The following is a 21608-nucleotide window of genomic DNA, read 5'->3' on the forward strand; positions in this document are numbered from 1 at the left end:
TTAAGAAGCAGTTTATGTCACTCTAGCTTCTAACTACAGAAAACCTCAGCGCTACGTAACTCAGACATGAAAGGCCAGTGAGAACCCCACACAATTCTTGCACACATACGGTGCGGGAGAGAATGAGCCTCTGGTTTAGCGCTGCCCATCTCTGCATGAGAGCTGCTGTTCTATTTATAGGCAAACAGACAGCTCAGTGAAAAGTTTGGTGGGTTTGGGCGGAAAGGGCTGGCGATAAGATCAAGATGACTTTATAAAACTTTTCAGACTGCTGCTTTTTTGTACTGTTTTCATTTTACAGGCCCTCTCCCCTGAGAGTGGAATGCCCGTAAATAAAGTTTGCTGGACAGAGGGCCACACCCTGTCAGCAAGAGGACGTTTAATGAAGTTGAACTAACACCTGGTCTACACTACAGAGTTAGGTCAAAATCAGGCTTATGTTGACCTAATTGTATCAGTGTCTACCCTACAGCCTTGCTCCCACCGATGTCAGAACCCTACTACACTCCCATAATGTCATTTCCATACGCGGCTAAGGTTTATGCTAGGTGTAGATAGGGTGATGCGGTGTCTGTGCAGACGCTACATTCCTGCTGTTGGCTCTCATTCCCGTCAGTTGCACAACTCAGGGCTGGAGCTGACAAGAAAGGCTGGCAGGCTCTCCATTCTGGACCCTGCATCCGATTCACAGCTTGAGCTGTCAGCCTGGGGAGAATGCGGGGCTCCAGCTAGAACCCAGCTGCCCCCTTCTGGGCTCCTTGCTCTGATCCAGACTCCTGGCTTCCTCCTCTGAGCCAAGCTGACACTCAGGCTCCCTGCTCCTGGAGTCTGTGTGGCTGCCAGGCTACTGGTGAGGAACAGAGAGCTAACCATGCACCTGGTAGGGAGCTCCATGGGGCACCAAGAGTCCTGGACATACCTAGGCTCCCATCAAGGAGCTCCATGTGGAGCTGTCAGCCCACACTGCCTGTTAAGTCGGTGGAAGTGCTCCTGGTGAGGATGCACACCACCGACAATATGGTTGAAAAGAAAAACTGCAATAATTACTGCAGTGGCTCTAAACTGATATAAAATATAGGCTGGCTTAAGTCTGTAGTGTAGACAGGCCATAAGAAGTTGGGGCAATTATTTCTTATTTATTTCTTGTTTATTTCCACAAACACACCAGAACCTTTTATAACTTGTTATCCAAGGATCTACATTGACCAGACTATTGGCTATGTAGTCTGTAACTGTTGTACATTGTGGGGGATCCTATGGTGACCCGCTGATGTGCTGAAGCAAATGCAATTTTATTACTTGTATCCTCTGAAGAATAGCTACATGGGTCATAAGATTATTTGGGTTCTGTTTTCCTCCAGCTGTAAGATCTGGCTCTCTGACATCTTGTGGCAGGATTCCACAGGCTGCTTATAAAGTGTGAAGGGCAGAATATTCCCTTATATTTGCTGTTAATTTTATCAAGTAAGTCCTGGTTATCTTATTTACAGGCAATGTAAAAATGTTCCTGCAACAGAATGACAATTTGAAATAATGATATGCATAGCAGATATCCTCACATACCATGTAATAGGATGTGATTAGACAGCTAAAATACCCCACAGCCAAATAAGTACTACCAACACTTGGACCCTCCTGCATATTCCATGTGGTTGTTTTTAGAATGTAAGAGCTTTGGAACATGGGCTGTCTTTATTTTTATGTATTGTACAACTTTAATCATGCTAAACAAGTATGTAAATAATAAATAATAATACTAATAAAAAGATGATGAGAACTGAAGTCCCATGAAGAAGCATTCTTTGATCTCTTGGCAATACTAGGGAAATTCACTAAAAAGTTCTCACCAGTTCAGTTTTAGCAACAGGGACGGTATTTTTTCATAGAATTCCTAGCATACACATGGTCTATAAAGAGAGCGCTTCCCTTGCTTGAACTGTGTTTCCAGGAAGCTTGACTTCTTTACAACTGAAAATAAGAGTCATGGTTCAGCTAATCATTAAGACAATGACTATACACTGCATGCGTCAGATACTTTATCTTGAAAATGCTGTCAGTTTATTACTATCGGGCTACTTCTGCCAGTTTCCCTCTCCAACGGTTTTATTGCTGTTGTCACTAGGACTGGATTGTACCTAGGTAAGAGTTTTGAAGAAGCGTTAACATGAGATGGCTGAGCTGATAAATATGAAATCTATCATTAAAATCAGATGATATATCACAGAACTAAAGCCTACCCCTTGTTGTACCGGTCTTAAGATGGTCATAGCAATCACTGACAAGTGAGCCTCAACTATTTGGTAAATTAAACAATCAATCAAAGATACTGATTTGGACACACAAACACAACCACCTACACAGAAATTTAGTGCAGTGCAACAGGCTCGGTCTGCCATGGCTTGATGGTTCTGCTCAGTGTTTTGTGATCTCTACTGTCCTGCAGGCATGCACCCCACCCCTTACAAAGCTCTGGGAAGTATCTGACAGCTGAGTGAGCTGTTCCTTTGGGACACAAAGAGAAAATCATTGCACTGTTCCTGTTCTGCCCTGGTGTTCGTAGTACAGGGCAGACAGACTGCTGCTGTGGGAAAGGGGGACAGATTGCTGTGCTGCTTTGACATTTCTTAGCATGAAGCAGCTGAGGATAATGTAGCAGAACTCGGAGGGAAACTCAAGCCATGCAGGGATCAGCTCTGCCTTCCCACATCACTGCTCAATGAAGTTGCTTCCAATGTGGACATGATCTGTCAACAGAGGGAACAATTGTGAACACCCTCTGGCAATTTTTGTTTTGTTGACGTTTGGGGGTAGATATAAGTGTTGTCAACAAAACTTGGTAGTGTAGACACATCCAAAGAAAACAGACTGAGGGCATGTCTCCACTAAAAAGTTAAATGATGTCACCATACAGCCACCATAGTTGTAACTAAATGGCTTTGCATGTCCCTACCACGCTTCTCTTGTCAGAGGTGAGTGTCCTCACTAGCAGCCAGGCGGACTTGGCCACCGCCTAAGGCACCCACCGATGACGTCATGGAGTGCCTGCCAATGACATCAGTCTACTGATGGCCCTGCAGGTGGGGGTGCCAATCGCGCATTCCGCCTGGGGAGCCTGCTGCTGCAGCCGGCCTCAGACTGCTCCTGCTAGCAGCACTTGCACTGATGTAGCGAGCTGAGCACTGTGGATAGCTATCCCACTGTTCAAGTCATCAACATATGGCCCAGGGTGTTCTGGGCAGGATTTGCAATGCCTTATGGGGGAAAACAAGTGACGCAGAGGTGACTGGGAACACGGTTCAATGTGCAATGCTGCAGGTTTATCCATGCTACGCTTCACATCTCTTTTCAAAAGGCTCGCAAACCTGTGTGTCTGCCACCTACACGAGGATGGATCCTGAGCAGCTCTGTGCTAATGCAATGAGTGTTGCAAGCAGCTGATCCTGTAGTATTTGCAGAGCTTCCAGAGGAGCCGCAGGGAACATGGTGATTCCTTAGAGGTTAGCTTGCTTAGGACACAGAAACAATTTGAAGTGGTTGGCAAGCCTGGAGCAGATGCAGATGGTGGAACACTGATTCTGGGCTCAAGAAAAAAGAACTGACTGATGGGATCACAAGTAATGGGATGACGAGCAGTGGCTGCAGAACTTTTGAATACGCAAGGCCACATTCATAGATGTTTGTGGAGAGCTCACCTCAGTCCTCTGGTGCAGACACACCAAAACGAGAGCTGCACTGACAAGGGAGAAGCAAGTGGCAACTGCTGAGTGGAACTTGCAACACCACATTGCTACTGATCAGTCAGAGATTCATTTGGAGTTGGGAAATCCACTGTGAGGATTGCTATGATATGAGAGTTCAGGGCCATTAATCACATCCTGCTATGAAGGACTATGTTTCGTAGGAACAGTGGATGCTTTTTCAGTAATAGGACTCACTATGCAGGAATAGTGGATGGTTTTGCAGCAATGGGATTCCTGAACTGCAGTGTAGTGACAGATGGTATGTATATCCCTATTTTAGCACCCAATCACCTTGCCAAGAGCACATCAACTGGACTGCTTTTCTCTAGTACTACAAACGCTGTTTTACCAGCATTAACATGGGAAAGATGCACGACACACATCTTTAAGAACAAAAGCCTGCTTAAAAAGCTGCAAGCAGGGACCTTCTTTCCAGACCAGAGAATTACCACTGGAAATGCTGAACCACCAGAGGTGCTCCTGGGAGTCCCAGCCAATCCTTTACTTCCATGGCTCATGAAGCCTTACACCCACGACCTCAACAGTAACAGAAAGTTCTTCAACTCCAGACTCAGCAGGTACAGAATAAGAGTTGAATGAGCCTTTGGCTGTTTGGAAGGCTGGTGGCATTGTCAATTTATGAGATTAGATCTCAGAGAAAAAAATATCCCAACGGTCATAGCTGCTTGCTGTGTGCTTCATAATAACTGTAAAGCAAATGGGGGAGGGGGAAGAGTTTCCTTCGGTGTGGAGGGCAGATGTGAAGTGATGGTCAGCCGATTTTCTGCAGCCAGGTACCAGAGCTATAAGAGGAGCTCAACGGAGAGCTATACTGCTCAGGGAAGCTTTGAAAGACCATTTTGATATGCCACCGTAATGTGTGTTGCTGTAGTGTGCTGTGCCTGGCACTGTTACTTTTTTTTTTTGCACCTCAGTATGAACCTTGTAACGAGTGCTGTGTGTAGTAACAAAACAACATTGCAAATGCACCTATTGCTGTTATCTGTGAATAGTGTCAGCCTCAGCCTGCATATGTTGTGAACTAACAAAGATGAATTCAGATTCCATAAACAAAATTTTATTCCAAACCCATGCAAACAGATGTTTATAAATAAAAGGGGAAAGAACCATTGAACGAGAAACAAGTCATTTTGCAAACACGTACACCATCAAGTCTCTCATGGGTCAGTGTGTGTGCAGCTGGGATTGTCTGTACTATCCCTTGGGGTGGAGTGGTAGAGATAGTGTTGCGGCTCCAGACACCACGTGGAATGGAGGGCAGGGGGAGTATGGAGGTCTCAGAATGCAGAGGGTCTACGGACTGCAGAGGAAAACAAAGACTGTTGAATATGAAGGTCAACAGGAGTCTCCAGCGTGTGTGTTTGCTGCTTGAGAAGTGCTAGCATTACTTGCTGTCCACCTTTTTCCTTTTTGTGTGCTTTTCTTCTCTACGCTCTATCCCCGTCCATTCGATCTGCAAGGGTGATCCTCCAAGACATGTGTTTATAATCTGAAACAGCAGAGGCTTGCAGAATCTCTTGGAAAAATTCACCCTTCGTCCTCTTCCTTCTTCTCCTTATCTGGCTGAGTGGCTCAGCAGGTCTGTTGTGGATTGAGAGACCCTCAGGGCCCGATTTCCAGCTGTAAAAGATACAGTGCACAGAGGTTCTATTGTGAGTTTACTCACAAGTTAAATGGAAACCTGAGATACTGAACTCATTCCTCTTTATCCACACAAGTTGCAAGCCCTACATTCTCAGTTCTCCTTGGGATTCATTGAGCATGGTGGCAGTCCCAGTCATGGTGAGAAAGCAAGATGAGATAATGGGGTGGGACTTGCTCCCAGGAATAAGTAACCGGGATATGGCAACTGAACTGAATACTGACACAGGAATGGAGATTTCAGCTGATATTTCACTTTTGAGGGCAATGGAGGCTGAAAGGGAACAGCTCCTGCATGTGTCTGGCTGCAGACGGAATCCATATGCTGCTAGCCTATGTGCTGCAACGGTGCCTGCTGAAGTAATTGCTAAGTGGAGTAGGAAAGAGTCCTGCTCCAGCAGAGGGGAAAAAGGCAGCCCTTCCCAGAAACCTTCGGCAGAGGATTGCAGATTACTTCCAGGAAAGTGTCCTTGAGAGCTCTATGAAGGGTTCATGGTGCACCCCCGTGCAAATAACCTATTATGCAGGGCCCTCCGCCTCCTAGCTGAACAGGGAAAGAGAAGTGGATAGCAACTCTACTTCTCGTTATTTCACAACCTCTCCTAGCATGATTAAAAAAAGAATAAACCAACAGATGTGTCCCTGCAATATCTAAGCAAACTACATACTTACCAGAGATTCCTTCCCATGCATCATGCTCATCTGGGCTGGACTGCAGGGACTGGCTCCACTGCTCTGGAGTCAAACTGGTCCTGGCTCACTGCTCCACTGGATCCCCCCACAACCTCCTGTCCCCCAGACTCCTCTGCCTGCAACACCTTGCCTCACTGTTCACTCCAGAGGGCTGTGTTTCTGACTCCTCTGAAGTATGCACAGGGTTTTGGGGGTGGTATAGAGGGGAGAGGGGTGTATGATGAGGATAGCATGCAGCTCTTTGAAAAAGCAATATGTCTGTGGCTCTGCACTAGATCAACTGATAACTTCCCTTGTCTTCTGGCATGCTTGCCATAGTGCCTTGGCTTTCATGTGACACTGCTGAGATTCCCTCTAGTAGCTCTTCCCTGCCCCTCATCTCCTGAACATTCTGCTCATAGATATCTATGTTTTTATGGCTGGATCAGAGTGGTGCCTGCATGCCCTCTTCTCCATGGACCCAGGAGATCCACCACTTCCTGTATACTCAAGACAGGAGCAAGTCTACAGAGTGAGGCTGGCATGATCAACTGGGTAGTTGCTAGGTGAGCTCTCCACAGCCAGCAAACAGGAAATGGAATTTCAAAAATTCCATTTAGAGAGGAAGCGTTAACCTGTATTCCTGGCCACTGAGCAGCCGAGTTCAAAATGTTGACCAGAGCAGGACACTTTAGGATACCTCCTGGATCAGGCCTTAGACTAACCACAGAGATTAATGAAAAGATCAGACACACAAAAAAATCAATAGGCCAGCAGTTAAACTAACCCAAATGCAACATCCTTCAACCAACGAATGGTCACACCTTTGAAACCAATTCCAGGAAGCTTCTGGGGAGGACCAAACTAATCAGAAAACAGTATCAACAACGAAGCACAGGGTATGCAGAAAAATATCATTGAAGAGCCATGATTTAGCATTACAAGGAGAGCACATGGAATTTGTCTATCTGAGGCTAAATGATGAATATCTACACAAAAGCTGTACTGCTAATGCAAGTAGATTAGCTCTTGAAAGGCAAGGAATACAATTTGGAATTTCTCCATGGTTATGAAAGTGATAATGGATTTATGCAAACTCATTATAACAAAGGAATCCATAGAGATAAAAGAGGACAAGAGGAGAATCTAAAGCCACATTGTACTTTGGAGTAGTGGGTCAGCCCGTCTCACAACAAAAGTCAAATCTTGCACTGTGGGAGAGGTTTTCTCCAGGCCTTTGTTCTTACCTTAGTGTGAACAGTGATTATTTAAAACGAAAATGTGTTACAGGATTATATATAATCTGAAAAACCCATCTCAGGCTACGTGTAATCCTCTAGCAACTGTGCGGAAACCATATCAAGACTTCCCAATGTGCTTTCTGAGAAACCAGACTGGTCCATCAATCCCCAGCTCTGCTTCATTTCTCTACTCTGTACACCTCAGAGAGATCTGAGTAGAGCTTTAGCACCCTGCTTGATGAAAGTGAAACAGAGCTTTTACCACCTGTCACACAAGCAAACTTCAAAGTGACCAGGAGCACCCGCCATAGCTAGTGAAGCTGTGTGTTCTAATGACAAGGGGACTGCAGAAATCTGCACATGTTAATCTTGGAGTAACTGTGCAAAGCAAAGTTTCTTCTTTTAACTAAAACAGGTCTTCAATTGTAATTAGGGTTGTAAAATCCAATTTAATTGGTTAACTCCAGCTGCCAGTGTTCCAGCTGCTGCAGATACCCAAAGCAGCCTCTGTCCACGGCAAGCCCCCCAGGGCTAGAGCATCCCACAGCAGGGAGAGATCTGCTCCATCCCCTACCAGTTAACTGGAACTGGTAAGTGTCATCCCCTTCAGAGTGAAGCTTACTGGTTAACTGCTTAACCATTCACATCTCTAGTTAGAATGCTGTATTGATAATGGTCAAAGTGCTTTAAATCCTCTTGCTTACCTGTTGAATATTATTGGAATTTAACAAAGGTTTTTAAACATCTTAATTCTCATTGGGTCCAAGATAGCCTTTTTTCAACACAACATTCCCCAGCCAGGTAGTGTGGCTCTACATGATGATGTATTGAACAGGTTAAGCACTCTTAAATCAGGTAGGAAGAGATTAATAGTGAGAAAATGTTGCATCTGTATTGGCAAAGAAACCCTACACACCAACATATCAGTCACTCAGTTCCCTCATCAGACCAGCCCTGCCAGAGAGCGTTCAGCAATGCCCTTAAAGAGATGAATTCTCTGGTCACCACAACCTGACACAGGATGAGTTACTGGCTTAACAACTCTGGGTAGCACTATTGCTTAAATCCTTTTAGGCCTGGCACAGACTCCAAGCATCTTTCCAAAACACATTTATTAGAGGGCAGATGTAGATGCAGTTCAGATCAATCCAGAAGTTACAGCAAAGCTGAACGATAAAGAGCTCAAATCCATGCAGAGACATGTCTAAAACCAAAGATAGTGTCTTAAATGTAACCTGAACATTAGCATATAGAAGAGATTTAAAAAGGGTCCTAATCCCTTAATCCGAGTTACGTAGACTCAGATCAGACATGAGATGTATTGTATTTTTGAGCATATTATACTATACAAGTAGCATGCTAATTAATACATGCCTTATGTTATAAGGCTGCAAGAACTCCATTACTTCTACAACACAGCAACAAAATGCATTCTCTCATGAAAACTTCAGCTCTGGAAAATGACCATCAAAGCATTGAAAAACCTCTAATACTAACACACAGCTGCATTGCTTCTATTATAATGCAACCCAGTAACATTACCATAGTTTTCCTACAACACCAAATCTGGAAAGCTCTCACTAAAACATGATTGCATTACTAGGGCTCAAAAAAATGTACTCCTCAGGAGTGAGTCAAATTATTGCCCAAGAACGCGTTTTTTCCACCAGGCCTGCCTGTCACTCCTCTCTCTCTGCCCGCTTTTAAAATGAGTAGTGCATTGATCACAGGAACATTCCATGCTTCCTCTGATGTAACCGTATCAAAGCTGTGCAACAGCACTCCGTGCTATTACAGGAATAATGAACACCCAAGGGGAATGCACATCCGGGAACAGAGCGAGGGTTCTTAACCTCAAACTCATAACCATCCAGCCCTTCCCCTTCTGCTAAATTAGAGAGGAGTGGGCGGGGCAGTCTTGGCCAAATGGGAAGGAAGGATCAGTAGGCAAGTCCTGGTATGGTGACGTGTCATGGTATGGAAAAAGTTGAGAACTATTACTATAGAGGAAAGACAAAAAAGAGTTGTATCCTAAAGAGGGAGCGAGACTGGAGAGAGTCTGTTTATCTAAGAACTCCTCCTAAATGGTAAAAGCTTCCTCTTATCATAACTTGAAAAGCAATATAAGGATTTGGCTGTGCAGGAAAATGGGATGTGCCTGGAATAGGATTGCTTCTTATAAAACCAAACAGAAAAGAGACAGAATCACCAAATCAAGTACAGTCCTCAAAATTGGCATCACTGAGTGAATGCTGAAAGAGCTCAGGGAGGGCAGGTATTCAGGGTGTGCACTGTGGCAGTTCTGTGCAAGGCCTTGGGAAGGTTTGCCTCACCCCACCCTCTGGCCATGGCAGGTCCATGCTGCAGCTGTGGAAGGATGTGCACATCCCTTCACCCCCAGCTGTGTCTGTTCCATACTGGGGCCAGAAGAGGGGGCGCCTCCCGCCCCAGCTATGGCACCAAATCTGGATCTGCCCCAGAGGTGCCACTGTTGTATACTTTGCATTGATTTTCTCTGCCAGCATAGACCTAGCCTTAGAAGTAGCAGCAGACAATGTTTATGCTGCTTCTGCTACTTTTAAGCCTTGTGCACTAGGATTATTTTATTTCTTACCGATACTACTAAAGTTTCCTGTGAAGCAGTGTTAGCAATAGAGATCACTAGCATAGACAAGGCTTCTGCTTCTAGACCCAGCTGCAGGAGGAACAGGCAGCACTGATTCTCTCACCAATTTCCTACGCTTGGACTCTTAGGGATAGCTTTTCTCATGGCTTCTAGCTAGTATGTGTCTTTCAGGCCTGGCATTTGAGACTAAAAATCTCAACCGATACCCCCATTTAATTAGCCCACACCACTTGCCCCAGTGTTACTAAGGGTACATATTTCAGTCAAGAGCATTTAATCATCATACAGGTTTAGAAATAATTGAAATGAAGTTTATACATCTGTAAGTCAGAAGCCCTTTAGTCTGAAGTTGTTCCACTCCTCTGGAGAGTAGAAATGGGAAAATGATCTTGCAGATGGCAGCAGTACAGCAAACAAATCAAAATGTATCTCAGAAATATTTGACATTTACTGTAATGAACAAGTAAAACTAGAGGAACTGACTGGCAGGCCTAGCTGTAAAAGCTTCACACTTGCAGCATTAAGGGTGAAGAGTCCCCCTACTGGCAGCAACATAATAAACTCTACAGATGATTGAGTTGTACAATCAACTGTAGCTTTGAGGCAACTGCAGTTAAAGGTGCGGTTAGAAGAGACATACATCCTCAGGGTGCATTGGACGTACTCATCTGTTTTGTGAAACATGTTGAACTCCTGAACCTGATGGTAGCCTGCCCTATATTATTCAATATCTAAAAATATCCAGTGGAAAATGAAGTCAATCTTTGTAAAAAGAAGCAGCTCCTTATTTCCAGGCTGCCTGAGTTTTTTTTTTATAAATCTAGCTACAACTGTGGCTCCCCATAAACCAGTCTTCCTTGGCTCTTCTCCCCATTCCTTGGGAAATCCTGATGCAGCATGTAGAAGTGAAGTGGGTGAAGAAGAATGACAAATACAATGAGAAAAAGCAGTAGAATGAAGCAATCCTGAATGCTGTAATATTCTGGGTTGCTTGGAGAACTAGATATAGTATATCTGCAAAAGACTGTTAGATGCTTAAAATAAGGGAGGCTTAATGGCTATAGACAATTTCTGTTTATAATCCTTGTTCCTAACATGTTTATGTTCACATAGCACAAGTAGCTGATTTAGGCTTTTTCCAGCTACACTGACGTAGGAAATGATGTAAAACATGGCAAGTGATTAAGTGGGGATGTAGGGAAGAGTTCAATTTTATATGAACTGCCACCAATCCAAGGCACCTATAACCCAAGTGCCCTGCAGTTAGGAAGGGGAAGGTTCCCATTTCGGAGTTGTAAAAGGCTTTGTCCTTGTTTTTATTACTAGCCATAATTAGTATGACCACGTTTCCTTATTCTGAATATGGGATACCTGGGAAAACGACTCATATTCAAGCAAGTTCAACAACAATCAGAACTATGTAGTATAAGCGTTCAAATTAACATCAAGTTGACTGAGCTCCTGTTAAAACACTGCAGAGTACCTTCTTATCATTTAAGGTTTGAGGGCTTGCACAGAGAAGAGTGACACTCACACATTCCCATACACCTCTCTCAAGTGTGTGTGTGTGTGTGTGTGTGTGTGTGTGTTTTTTTTTTTTTTTCAAACAACCTTCCCTGGTGCTCCCACCCTCCATGTCTGGCTGGACCCCCAGGACAGACCTTCCTCTCCCAGTACCAGGTGTGTCTTCCCAAAGCATTAGGCTGGGAGTGGGGGGTACACAGGGTCACAGTCCGCTCCCCAGATTTCTTCCAAGGTTCACATTGGAAAGTGGCCAGCAGTAGCCTTTCAGCACTGTGCGAAATGGAAAGGATAGGAGCTGCTATTCTCTGCAGAAGATAGAGAAGGGATGACCTAACCCGTGTCTTTGCAGAGATCATCTCTTCTCTCCCCCGCGTCCACCCACTCTCTCTCCCCTTCCCCCATGGCTGGAAGCAGTTTGTCCCTTCTTGCCCTCACAATGTTGATAGGTAGCTAACAGCTCCAGGCAGCTGCTGGTCACCAACATAACCCCACTGTCTCCTGCCCACCAAGTACAGCACAGACACTGTGCAAGGTCAGTGATGGCTAGAGATGGCTCAGCAGGGAGGGCGCTTAGGGGACAGAGCAGCTTTGCACTCCCCAGGGGAGGACCAAGGGTAGCCGGAAGGTGAATAGGGTGAATAGCCCCTGTCCAGAGGTCTGCTGTAGAGTCTGCAGGTTTGGGGTAGAAATAGGCTAGAAATTGCTTTTCCCCCGCCCACTCCAGAGTAAGCTGAGGGGCAAAGAGAGACTTCCCCATGCTGTTTGACTTCCCCATTGTGTGGGTCTTTGGCATATGCAGAGCTTGGCTCCCCCTAGCTGGAGAGTCTTGGGTTTTCCAAAAGCACTGGCCTAGCCAGAGGCAGTGGAGAAAGGAAGGAGCCTGCCAGCCAGGCCGTTGGTGGGCTCAACATGCTGAGCTTATGTTGACCAGGAGCTAGTTCTCCGCACAGCGTTGGGAGAGGGACATGCCCCACTGGGGGGATAGGGAGGAGCAGCGGGCTAGAGGGGGGTGAAGAAGCAGAGAAGGGAGAGAATAGCAAGGAGGAGCATGTAAAGGGCCAATGGGTGGGTTGCAGAGGCAATCTGTAATCAACCACCATCTGCCCACACTCACTAGCCACTGCAGCTTGCAGCGCACAGCCAGTGCCAGCCAGAAATGAGAGGGTGGGTGGTGCTCTGCTGGCCAAGATCCCACATGCAACAGGGCTGTGTTGGCGGACTAGCAGGGGGAGCGGCCTGGCTCTGCCTGCTGCATCTTCACTCCACCACCCGCCTTGCACACTCAGCTCCATTGTCAGCCACTGGACCCCCCCAACTTACTGCTGTTGGGCAGGCAGCTGGCCAGCGGCAGGACCCACCAGCATTGATCGGAGTGGGAGGGAGGGAGAAGACAAAATACAGGACAATTCACACATTTTTAAGAAAAAGTCAGGATATCACCAGGAATGCTTAAATACGGGGCTGTCCCTTTAAAAACAGAAGTCTGGTCACCCTAGCCACAATGCAGAGATACTAAAGCCATATTTACTAGTGTGACTGCTGCGGCCTTCCTCCCTATTCACAGTAGATTCCAGCCACAGGCAATACTAAGAGAACACAGGGTTCATCGGTCTTGTGTTGGAAAGATTTCTTTATCTTTCAAACAGACTGACTAACATGTGTTGGCAGAACCTGGCTGAGATCTGCTCAGAATGCTCCAGGTTTTGCTGTTTGATAAACTTCCTTCTGTATTAGCAGCGAGAAGTCCTGTGGCACCTTATAGACTAACTGAAGTGTAGGAGCATAAGCTTTCGTGGGCAAAGACCCACTTCGTCAGATGCATCCCACGAAAGCTTATGCTCCTACACTTCAGTTAGTCTATAAGGTGCCACAGGACTCCTCGCCGCTTTTGCAGATTCAGACTAACACGGCTACCCCTCTGATACTTCCTTCTGTATTGCCGCAGTTAAAGAGCCATCTCCTCCACACTGGGAGAAGCACCACTGGTCTCAATGGTTTTAAATCAAGAAGTAACACGGGGTCCCCATCACCAGACTCCAATGTAAGTGCTGAAATGGATTAAATCTCTCTCACAAATTACTATCCTTCATTAGTTCACTGGAAAAGGAGGGGCTCATAACTCTGACCAGTGCAATGATCATGAGCAGAATGATGAGAATGTTGAGAAGAGGACAACAATGTCATGGACCCAACCATCACCAGAACTGGGAGTACATGAAGATCATTTATGAGATATCTGACAAGTTACACCTTCTCTCCAGCCCCATGAAAAAACCCCTGCATCACAAACAAGCCTCAAACATCCCAGTCAGCACTATGCTGGCCCTCTGGAGATAACAGCTGGGGTGAAAGGATGTCTGACATGTTATTTCTTGGCAGCAAAACAATATGTAAAAATGCAAGGAACATAGAGGACTTCACAAAGGGAATACAGATTAGTCTAAGAGTTGCAACACAAGGATTAGCACTCCCCTAGGGACTGTTCTTTCCCCGACCCATGTCTTCTACCTTGGGGTGGCTCCACAGTAGGGGTGCAATGTAAGTATTGGGTAATTGACTACAGCCGGCTGCTGAGTGGCGAATGGTTGAGTTACGACCGCTGGCATTTACGACCAAAGCTCCCATGGAGCGGTCATAAAGGCAGTCCCTGAGTTACGAACGCAACCAGTGCTTACGAACAGCGCGGTTGCTATCTAACTCAATGGGGTCCTAGTGACGAACAAATCGAGTTACAGTCAAGTGTTTGGTCCGTAACTCGTTCGTAACTAGGGGAGAGACTGTAATTGAATAGTCGATGCATATTTGCATCGACTATTTGATTAGTCGATAGGGCGCCTCTGCCTTTGAAGTGTAGGAACAGCCCTCAGTCTCTTGCTACACTTCCAAAAGCAGAGGCGCTGCATGGAGCCCAAGGTCAGCAGGAGAGTGCTGATCCTGGGCTTCCCACAGTGCTGCCACTTAGAAATGTTACAAGGAGCCCGACAACAGACTCCTTGCAGTGTTTCAAAGCGGAAGCGCCGCACAGAGCCCGGGGTCCCGAGCTGATTTCAGGCTCCACACTTTGAAATGCCACATGCAGCCTGGGGACACTCCAGCTGGCAGCGGACTGCACATGGTGCTGCTGGTTTCAAGTACTCCTCCTTCTCCCCCCCCTCCGCTGTCTCTATCTGAAAGAGGCAGAAATGCAGGGGGAAGAGATTAATCGACTATCCTGTCGACTATCTGATAAGCATTTGCTTATCAGATAGTCAACTAGTCTTTTACATCCCTAGTACAATGTAGTTCCTCCAAAGTGGGCAAAATGTTGCCAATGAGCCAAATGACAGCCTAACACCCATACAAACTCCATTGGGAGATGAAAGTGACTATGGACAAGATGGGGGGGTATAGCAAGGAAATAACACAAGTTGGGATTGGAGAAGGAATGCACAGAGGGGAGGCACATTCTCACCTGGAAGGGAAGGCTGGAGTGGAAAGTTGGGGGGGGGGGGGGAGAGACAGTCTGATCAGGCAAATGAGTGGATGGGGCAGTCTGACGGGATGTGTGAGAGGCACAGTCTGTCTGGGGCCAGGAGACCTAGGGAGTGGGGGGAGGGGTACAATGAGTGATGGTGGGGAGCAGTCTGATGGGAGTGAGAGTCTGACCAGGAGGCACAAGAGGCACAATCTAACTGGTAGGTATGGGGATGAAAAGCAGAATCTGAGTGGACAGTCTCACTGGGGATGGAGGCGCAGCCTGATGTGGGGATATGGGACAGTCTGACCCACTGGGAGAGCATGGGGCGCACTGACTGGGAGTGGGGGGCACATGCTGGCCCAAGGGGACAGTCTGACCCAGCGGGGATGGAGGGGGCACAGGACACAGTCTGACAGAGGGAATGACCATAGTCTGACCCAAAGGAGATGGGGGGGGGGGGGAGAACAGAGTACACTCTGACTGGGGATGGGGGGCACAGTGTAACCCAAAAGGAATGGGGGGGCACAGTCTGACTGGGGGAGGGCGTCACTGTCTGACCCAATGAGGCTGAGGACAGGGCTCTGGGGCGCAGTCTGACCTACAGGATGGGGGGGGGCGGGGCACACGCTGACTGGGGATGGGGGACACGTAGTGTGACCCAAGGGCGATAGGGGGGCGCAGCGTGACCCAGTGGAGCTGGGACCAGTCTGACCCAGAGGATGGAGGGGGCACGGTCCGACCCAGCGGAGGGGGGGCACGGTCCGACCCAGCGGAGGGGGGGCACGGTCCGACCCAGCGGAGGGGGGCACACTGACCCAACGGCGCTGGGGACGGAGGCCTGGGGGCGCAGTCTGGCCCAAGGGCGATGGGGGGCGCAGCGTGACCCGGTGGGGCGGGGGCCCGGCTGGCTCGCGGGGCAGAGGCGAGGCCCGGCCGAGCCCCCTCCCCCAGGGCCGCGCCGCACGCACCTTCTGGCGGATCTGGCCGGACGTGGAGACCTTGCGGATGAGCTTGTGCGGGGAGCCCGGCTCCTGCTCCGGCTCGCTGTCCGACGACTCCTCCGCCGCGGCGGCGGCGGCAGCAGCGACCCCGGCCTGGGGCCGCGAGGCACCCGCCGCCGCCATGCTGCAGCCTGAGGAGCGGGGCGGCCCGGCGCCCCCCAGCGGCCGGCGCCCGCCTCTGTGACGCGCCCCCTGGCGGGCAGAGGCGGCCCAGCGCGCGCTCGCGTCGGGGGGCGGCCGCGGCCTGGCTCAGCGCGTGGGGCAACCGCCCCGCCCACTGAGGGAAGGGCGGCAGCGCTTCGGCCCCGCCCCCCACTGCCTGGGTCCCGCCCCCCAGTAACGGCCCCCCCCCCACAGGCCCTGGGTTCTGCCTCCTCCCCCCTCGGTCCCGCCCCCCAGTAACGGCCCCTCCCTCACAGGCCCTGGGTTCTGCCTCCTCCCCCCTCGGTCCCGCCTCCCAGTAACGGCCCCTCCCTCACAGGCCCTGGGTTCTGCCTCCTCCCCCCTCGGTCCCGCCCCCCAGTAACGGCCCCTCCCTCACAGGCCCTGGGTTCTGCCTCCTCCCCCCTCTGTTCTGCCCCCCTAGAGCATCCCCCACTCCCAGTCCCTTGGTTCTGCCCCTCTCCCCCCTTCTGTTCTGCTCCCCAGTAACCACCCCCCCTGTTCACAGTCCCTCAGTTCTGCCCCCACCAAATCTATACTAGAAAGAAATGAAAACTGGCCCCTGGAAGCTGCAATGCTTGAGCTGGGGCGGGGACAGAGCGCAAAGTTTCTCCCCCTCCTCCCCCCTGCAAGGGACAGGCAGTGCAGGGAGGCACATGGCACCCGAGTCTAGCTGCTTTGTGCAGCCTGGGGCTGCGCCAGCAGGGAGCCTGCCTGAGGGCCTCAGTGGGTTGCTGGCCAGGATCCATCTAAGTAAGCGCCTCCCAGCTATAGCCTGCATCTGCCGCCCTAATCCCTCATGCACCATAACTCCCTGCCCCAGGTCACCACCCAATCCCTCTACATCCACCTCCCCCAAGTCACAACTCCATCCCAGACTCATCATCTCTTCCTGCACCCCTCCCCTAGGGCAGAACCCTTCCCAGACTCTGCATCCCAATATCCTGCCCCAGGTCAGAATCCTCTCCTTCACCCTTACGCTCTCCCAGACCCCAAAGCTCCCTTCTACTCTCCAGTCCCCTGATCCAATTCTCTTCTGCACCCAAAAGCTGGTCCAGACCCTGCACCCCCTTTCCAGAAAAAAGTGCAGTGCTGGACCACTTACCAAAATCTTGGGAGTTGCTCCGTACCAAAAATTATTGCCCACCCTTGTCTAAACAGAAAAGACAAGCAAAGGGTCAGAGGGGAAACAGAGGCACAGAAAAGTGAAGAGACTTTCCTAAGGTCATACAGCAGCTCAAAGAACACTTAACCTCTTCTACAGAAAAGTTAACTGAGTGAAGACTCACTAAATCGAACTCAGAGGGTGCCCTTGTCGGCATTCGGTGATACTACTTTTGTGAGGAGTAAGGGAAGCTGATGGGAGCATTTACTCCCGTGGGCCTCACACTGTGGTGACCACACCAAGCTCAGCTTAAAGTAAACTGACTCCTCCTATGTACTCTACATGGCTGGAGTTGTGTACCTTAAGCCGAGCTGCTGGGTCCAGTGTAGACCTGTCCCTAAAATGTGTTTCTCCTCTTAGTCCAATGCATCAAGGTGTTGATCTTCAAGCAAGTAGGAAAGGCTCATCCAGTCAAGCTTTTGCCTGTGGCTAGACACATTTTAAGTGAAAAATAAGTAAGAGTGTCACCTCACAACTATCATTCCTACTCTTAAACTCTTCCGCTGCAAGCTAACTGCATTTCTAGGCACAACACGGGTAAAAAGTGTTTCTTCTTTTCTTCCAGGATTAGCAGTGGTAGAAGGAACCTGCCAGAGGTGCCAACCTTTCCCCCTGCTTTATTTTGCAATTTGTTAGTCTCCTGCCCTCCCTTCAGCATCCTTTTAATCAGACACCACTAATGAATAGCAACCAGTTTGCTTTTCCTCTCTCCCACCCACTCGATGACAGTAGGTTCCTGACACCAAAATGCACTCTATTTTTCAGTTGAAAGCTGTGCTGTTCTGACTCAGACTTTCCACGCACCATCCTTCAGTTGTGTTGTTAGCATGAAACAACCCAGCACTGGAACTCTTGCCAGCCATCTCACAGGAAGTCTCAGGAACGCCTGCCTATGTAATACAAGGATGGCTGGTGTATTAGGAAGGGCTTTTTCCAGTCTTCTATGCAGGACTTCCACATGAAGGAGATGGGATAGAGGAAAAGAACATTTCTCATCAGGGTAAAATTGGTGCCCTAAATCTGCTAAGCATTGCTGGCTGTTGAACAGTTTATGGAATCTATCTTCAAAATAGATTTAATATACACTTGCATTAGCAAACTTTAAAGCTACTGTTACATAAATTGACACATCACTACTAAAGAAAAAATCTTATCTTTCTACTATATATATTAGAAATGTGTGTGTCTGTCTGTGAGCCCATTTGTTGAAGAATTCCTAACCCAGGAGTGGGGAACCTTTTTGCGCTGGGAGCCACTGACCCACAGAAAAATCAGTTGGGGGGCCACACAAGAGTGAGAAAAAACCCTCACTTGCACTCCAGCCCCAGAGCCTAGGGACCCCCCAGGCTTTGGAATGGGGCCAACAACGAGGGGTACGGTGTGTGGGAGGGGACTGCCAGGAAGTGGGCTGGGGTGAAGGGATCTGGATGGGAGGTAGGGTGCAGAAGTGGAACAGGGTGCGGGATTTGGGCGATGGGGGGGAGGTGTTTACCTGTGCAGCTCCCCAGGGACACGTGGCTCCATGCCCCCTGCTTCTCCTATTGGCTGCAATTCCGACCAATGGGAGTGGTGGGGAAAAACCTCCTGGTGAGTGCTTCCCTATACTGCTGTTTCCTCAGCCAGGGGGGAGAAGGAGAGGCAGCACATGGAGACACTTCCCCCTCCCCGCCTGCCCACCAGGCAGAGCCCCCGGCCCTGATCCAGTTCTGCCTTGCAAGACTGTAGACCACGAGTCTCAGAGCTCCCCTGTCCCCTGCAGCGGGGAGGACCCCACGCCCCATGGGCTGGAGCTAGGCAAACTGTGGACTGGATCCAGCCATGGGCTGTAGGTTCCCCACCCTATCCTAAATGGTAAGAGCTAGGACCACCACATGTGGCATGCTGCTTCCTCTTATCACTTAAAGCAAGCTAAGGGTTTGGTGGTGCCAGGACAATGGATGTGCCTGGAATTTGATTGGTTCTCAGAAAATGGAAAGGGAGGGGTCAGATAGGAGGGACAGTTATGCCATAGAATGACCATGGGGGGGCAGCAAGGGGCCAGAGATGAGGACCAGAACAGCTGTAACCCCATTGGGCCAACGGGGGGGGGGAGGGGGAGGTGTGGAGAAAGGGACTGTTATCTCCTAGCCAGGCGACATGCACCCCTCCCTCAGCTGTGCCTGCTGCAGCGGCCATGGACAGGCGCTTCTCACCTGGCCCCAAACTGCTGCTGTGAGTGAGGGCTGGGGCTGTCCTCACTCCCTGGGGCAGCCTGCACACTAACCCCTGAACCCCAGTCCCACCCTAGTACAGCAATTTAAATGAAGAAAAACAAAACTTGAGATAAGAACCCAGCAACACCAGGTAAATCTTTTAGTGTCCTATATAGTAATATAGCACTGGACATCTCATCTGCAAATGGTTCATTTGAAAGTGTATGAACTTCCTTTTAGGTCTCGCCTCCCTTATGTCTCATTTTTGTTAGTTAAATGGAAAATGGAGCACAGTGGGCCACTGATGGGAGAAGACACTGAAAATGAGAGAGTTTCATAAAAATGTAAGGTTAGCAGGGACTTAAAGAAGTCATTAAGTCCAGCCCCCGATGCTGTAGCAAGATCAAGTAAATCTATACCATCCTTGGCAGGAGTTTGTCAATCCTGTTTTTTTTAAAACTTACTATGACGTAATACTACAATAAGCCTAAACTAATTCAAAGAAAAGGACAGAGCATTAGCTGAGAAACTAGAATCAAAACTAAGCTAGATCAAAAGACCATTAGATGATTCTATTTCAGCTGTAAACATGACTAGCAGACTAAGCGTTTGATTTCTTAGAAAACAGTGGAACCTGAGAACCAGAATGCAGGCTAATCATCTTGAAACTAAAGACCTCACTGCCTCTGACAAAAATCAGCATCTTTTGGTCAAGGGGCAAGAAAGTCCAACCTGACTTGCACGTAGCTAAAGTGCTGATTCAAAAAGCTAATTTCTCCTCCTTGCGTATAAGGAGTAAAAGTACTAATTCAGGTTAGTTGCTTAAAGTCTTTTGTACAAGTCCATCCCTGCCTTATTCACAGTGTTATGCATTATTACTTTGTTCTACACTGAACTTTCAGAAACTGTCGCTCATAGAGGATTTTGTGAGGAAGCTTGGGACATTATGCAGGCCATATATATAAAAGGTTCAACTGTCATAACTTCTGGAAGTGGAGTTAAAAGATAGGTGGGAAGCTGCATTATTCAACTCGTGGTTGAAAAAAAAAGATTATGAAGAATGTCATAAATACATCCAATTCATTTTCTTAAGACTATCTTAAATAGTTAATAGATATGGACTATTTCTAGAAAACAGACTTACTTAGTCATTGTACAAGTTGAAGTTGCTACCAACCTTCTGCTAACCTTGCGATGTCATCTTCCCATGAATTACAAAAAATACCAGATGAATAAATACAAAAGGCCTTTCCACAGTTCTAAATACATAAATCTGATCCTCTCCAAAGATCTGTGTTGAAATCAATAGCAGAATTAAATCTACCAGTGAACAATAGAAAACGGGCACTGATGTGTCTATTAGTAGCAAAACTTAGAAAAACATATTGATCATTCCTCCACTTGACCCAACTTGGATAATGATAAATACAGTTCTGTCAAAACAGAGAAAAATAAATCAAAATGCAGCATTACACAGGTGCATGGTCAGGGTATAACATTGCCCAGACACCTCTTGCCTTGGTGGTTTGCCTGGTTTTGGTGCTTTAATTGTAGCACAGAAATCTAAAGTCTCCAAATTGACAAACCAGATAGTTCTCTCTGCGCTACCGCTGGCAGCAGCATGCCAGGTAAGCACAGCAACATGCCACAGTGAAAAGCAGGCTGTGCCCACACTGCAGTGATGTGTAGCTGCACGTGTCAGGGAAAGGTTTCAGCTTCTCTCCACTGTCAGAGCCTTTCCCCATTGGGAAGTTTTTCTGGCAGTGAGGGTCAGGGGAGTATCTCTTGCAGCAGGACACCACACTGCTAATAGCAGTGCAGATGGGGAGGCCTGCCTTGGGGGAACAGAGGGCATGTATGGTACACCCCCCCCCCTCCTCACCCTAACCCATGCCTCACCAGCTACACTATTGACAGTGATATAGTGGAGTACCAGCGCTCTTCTTTTAATCCACCCTGTTAGGGAACATCAGAACCCTGCACAAAGCTGCTCAGATCTTTGGTGAGCTAATGTAATAAATGGGCTTAACTCCACCAGGACACAGAGGAGCCATGGCAGCAACCTCTGCTCAGGGGACTATGGCTACGTCTACACTACCAGGCTATTTCAAAATTATAACTCCTGAAATAACTATTTCAAAATAAGTGTATTCCCCTTCACAAGCA

General features: G+C 48.1%; 1 protein-coding gene across 6 annotated transcripts in view; it reads right to left on the minus strand.

The window, feature by feature from the left end:
- The window catches only part of DGKD (diacylglycerol kinase delta), a 72258-nt gene extending 56163 nt beyond the window's left edge, over window positions 1–16095 (minus strand). For 4 of the 6 annotated variants that reach the window (XM_075937420.2, XM_075937419.2, XM_075937429.2 and 1 more), the window contains exon 1: window positions 15891–16095. In XM_075937420.2, the coding sequence (XP_075793535.2) occupies window positions 15891–16046 (156 nt within the window). In that variant the 5' untranslated portion in view covers window positions 16047–16095. The remainder of the gene's footprint in view (window positions 1–15890) is intronic. The other 2 variants (XM_075937418.2, XM_075937417.2) reach the window with 1 other exon arrangement.
- Window positions 16096–21608: the final 5513 nt, after the last annotated feature.

The sequence above is a fragment of the Pelodiscus sinensis genome, chromosome 10 (assembly GCF_052426305.1).
Source record: "Pelodiscus sinensis isolate ZL-2025 chromosome 10, ASM5242630v1, whole genome shotgun sequence".
Lineage (NCBI taxonomy): Eukaryota > Metazoa > Chordata > Testudines > Trionychidae > Pelodiscus > Pelodiscus sinensis.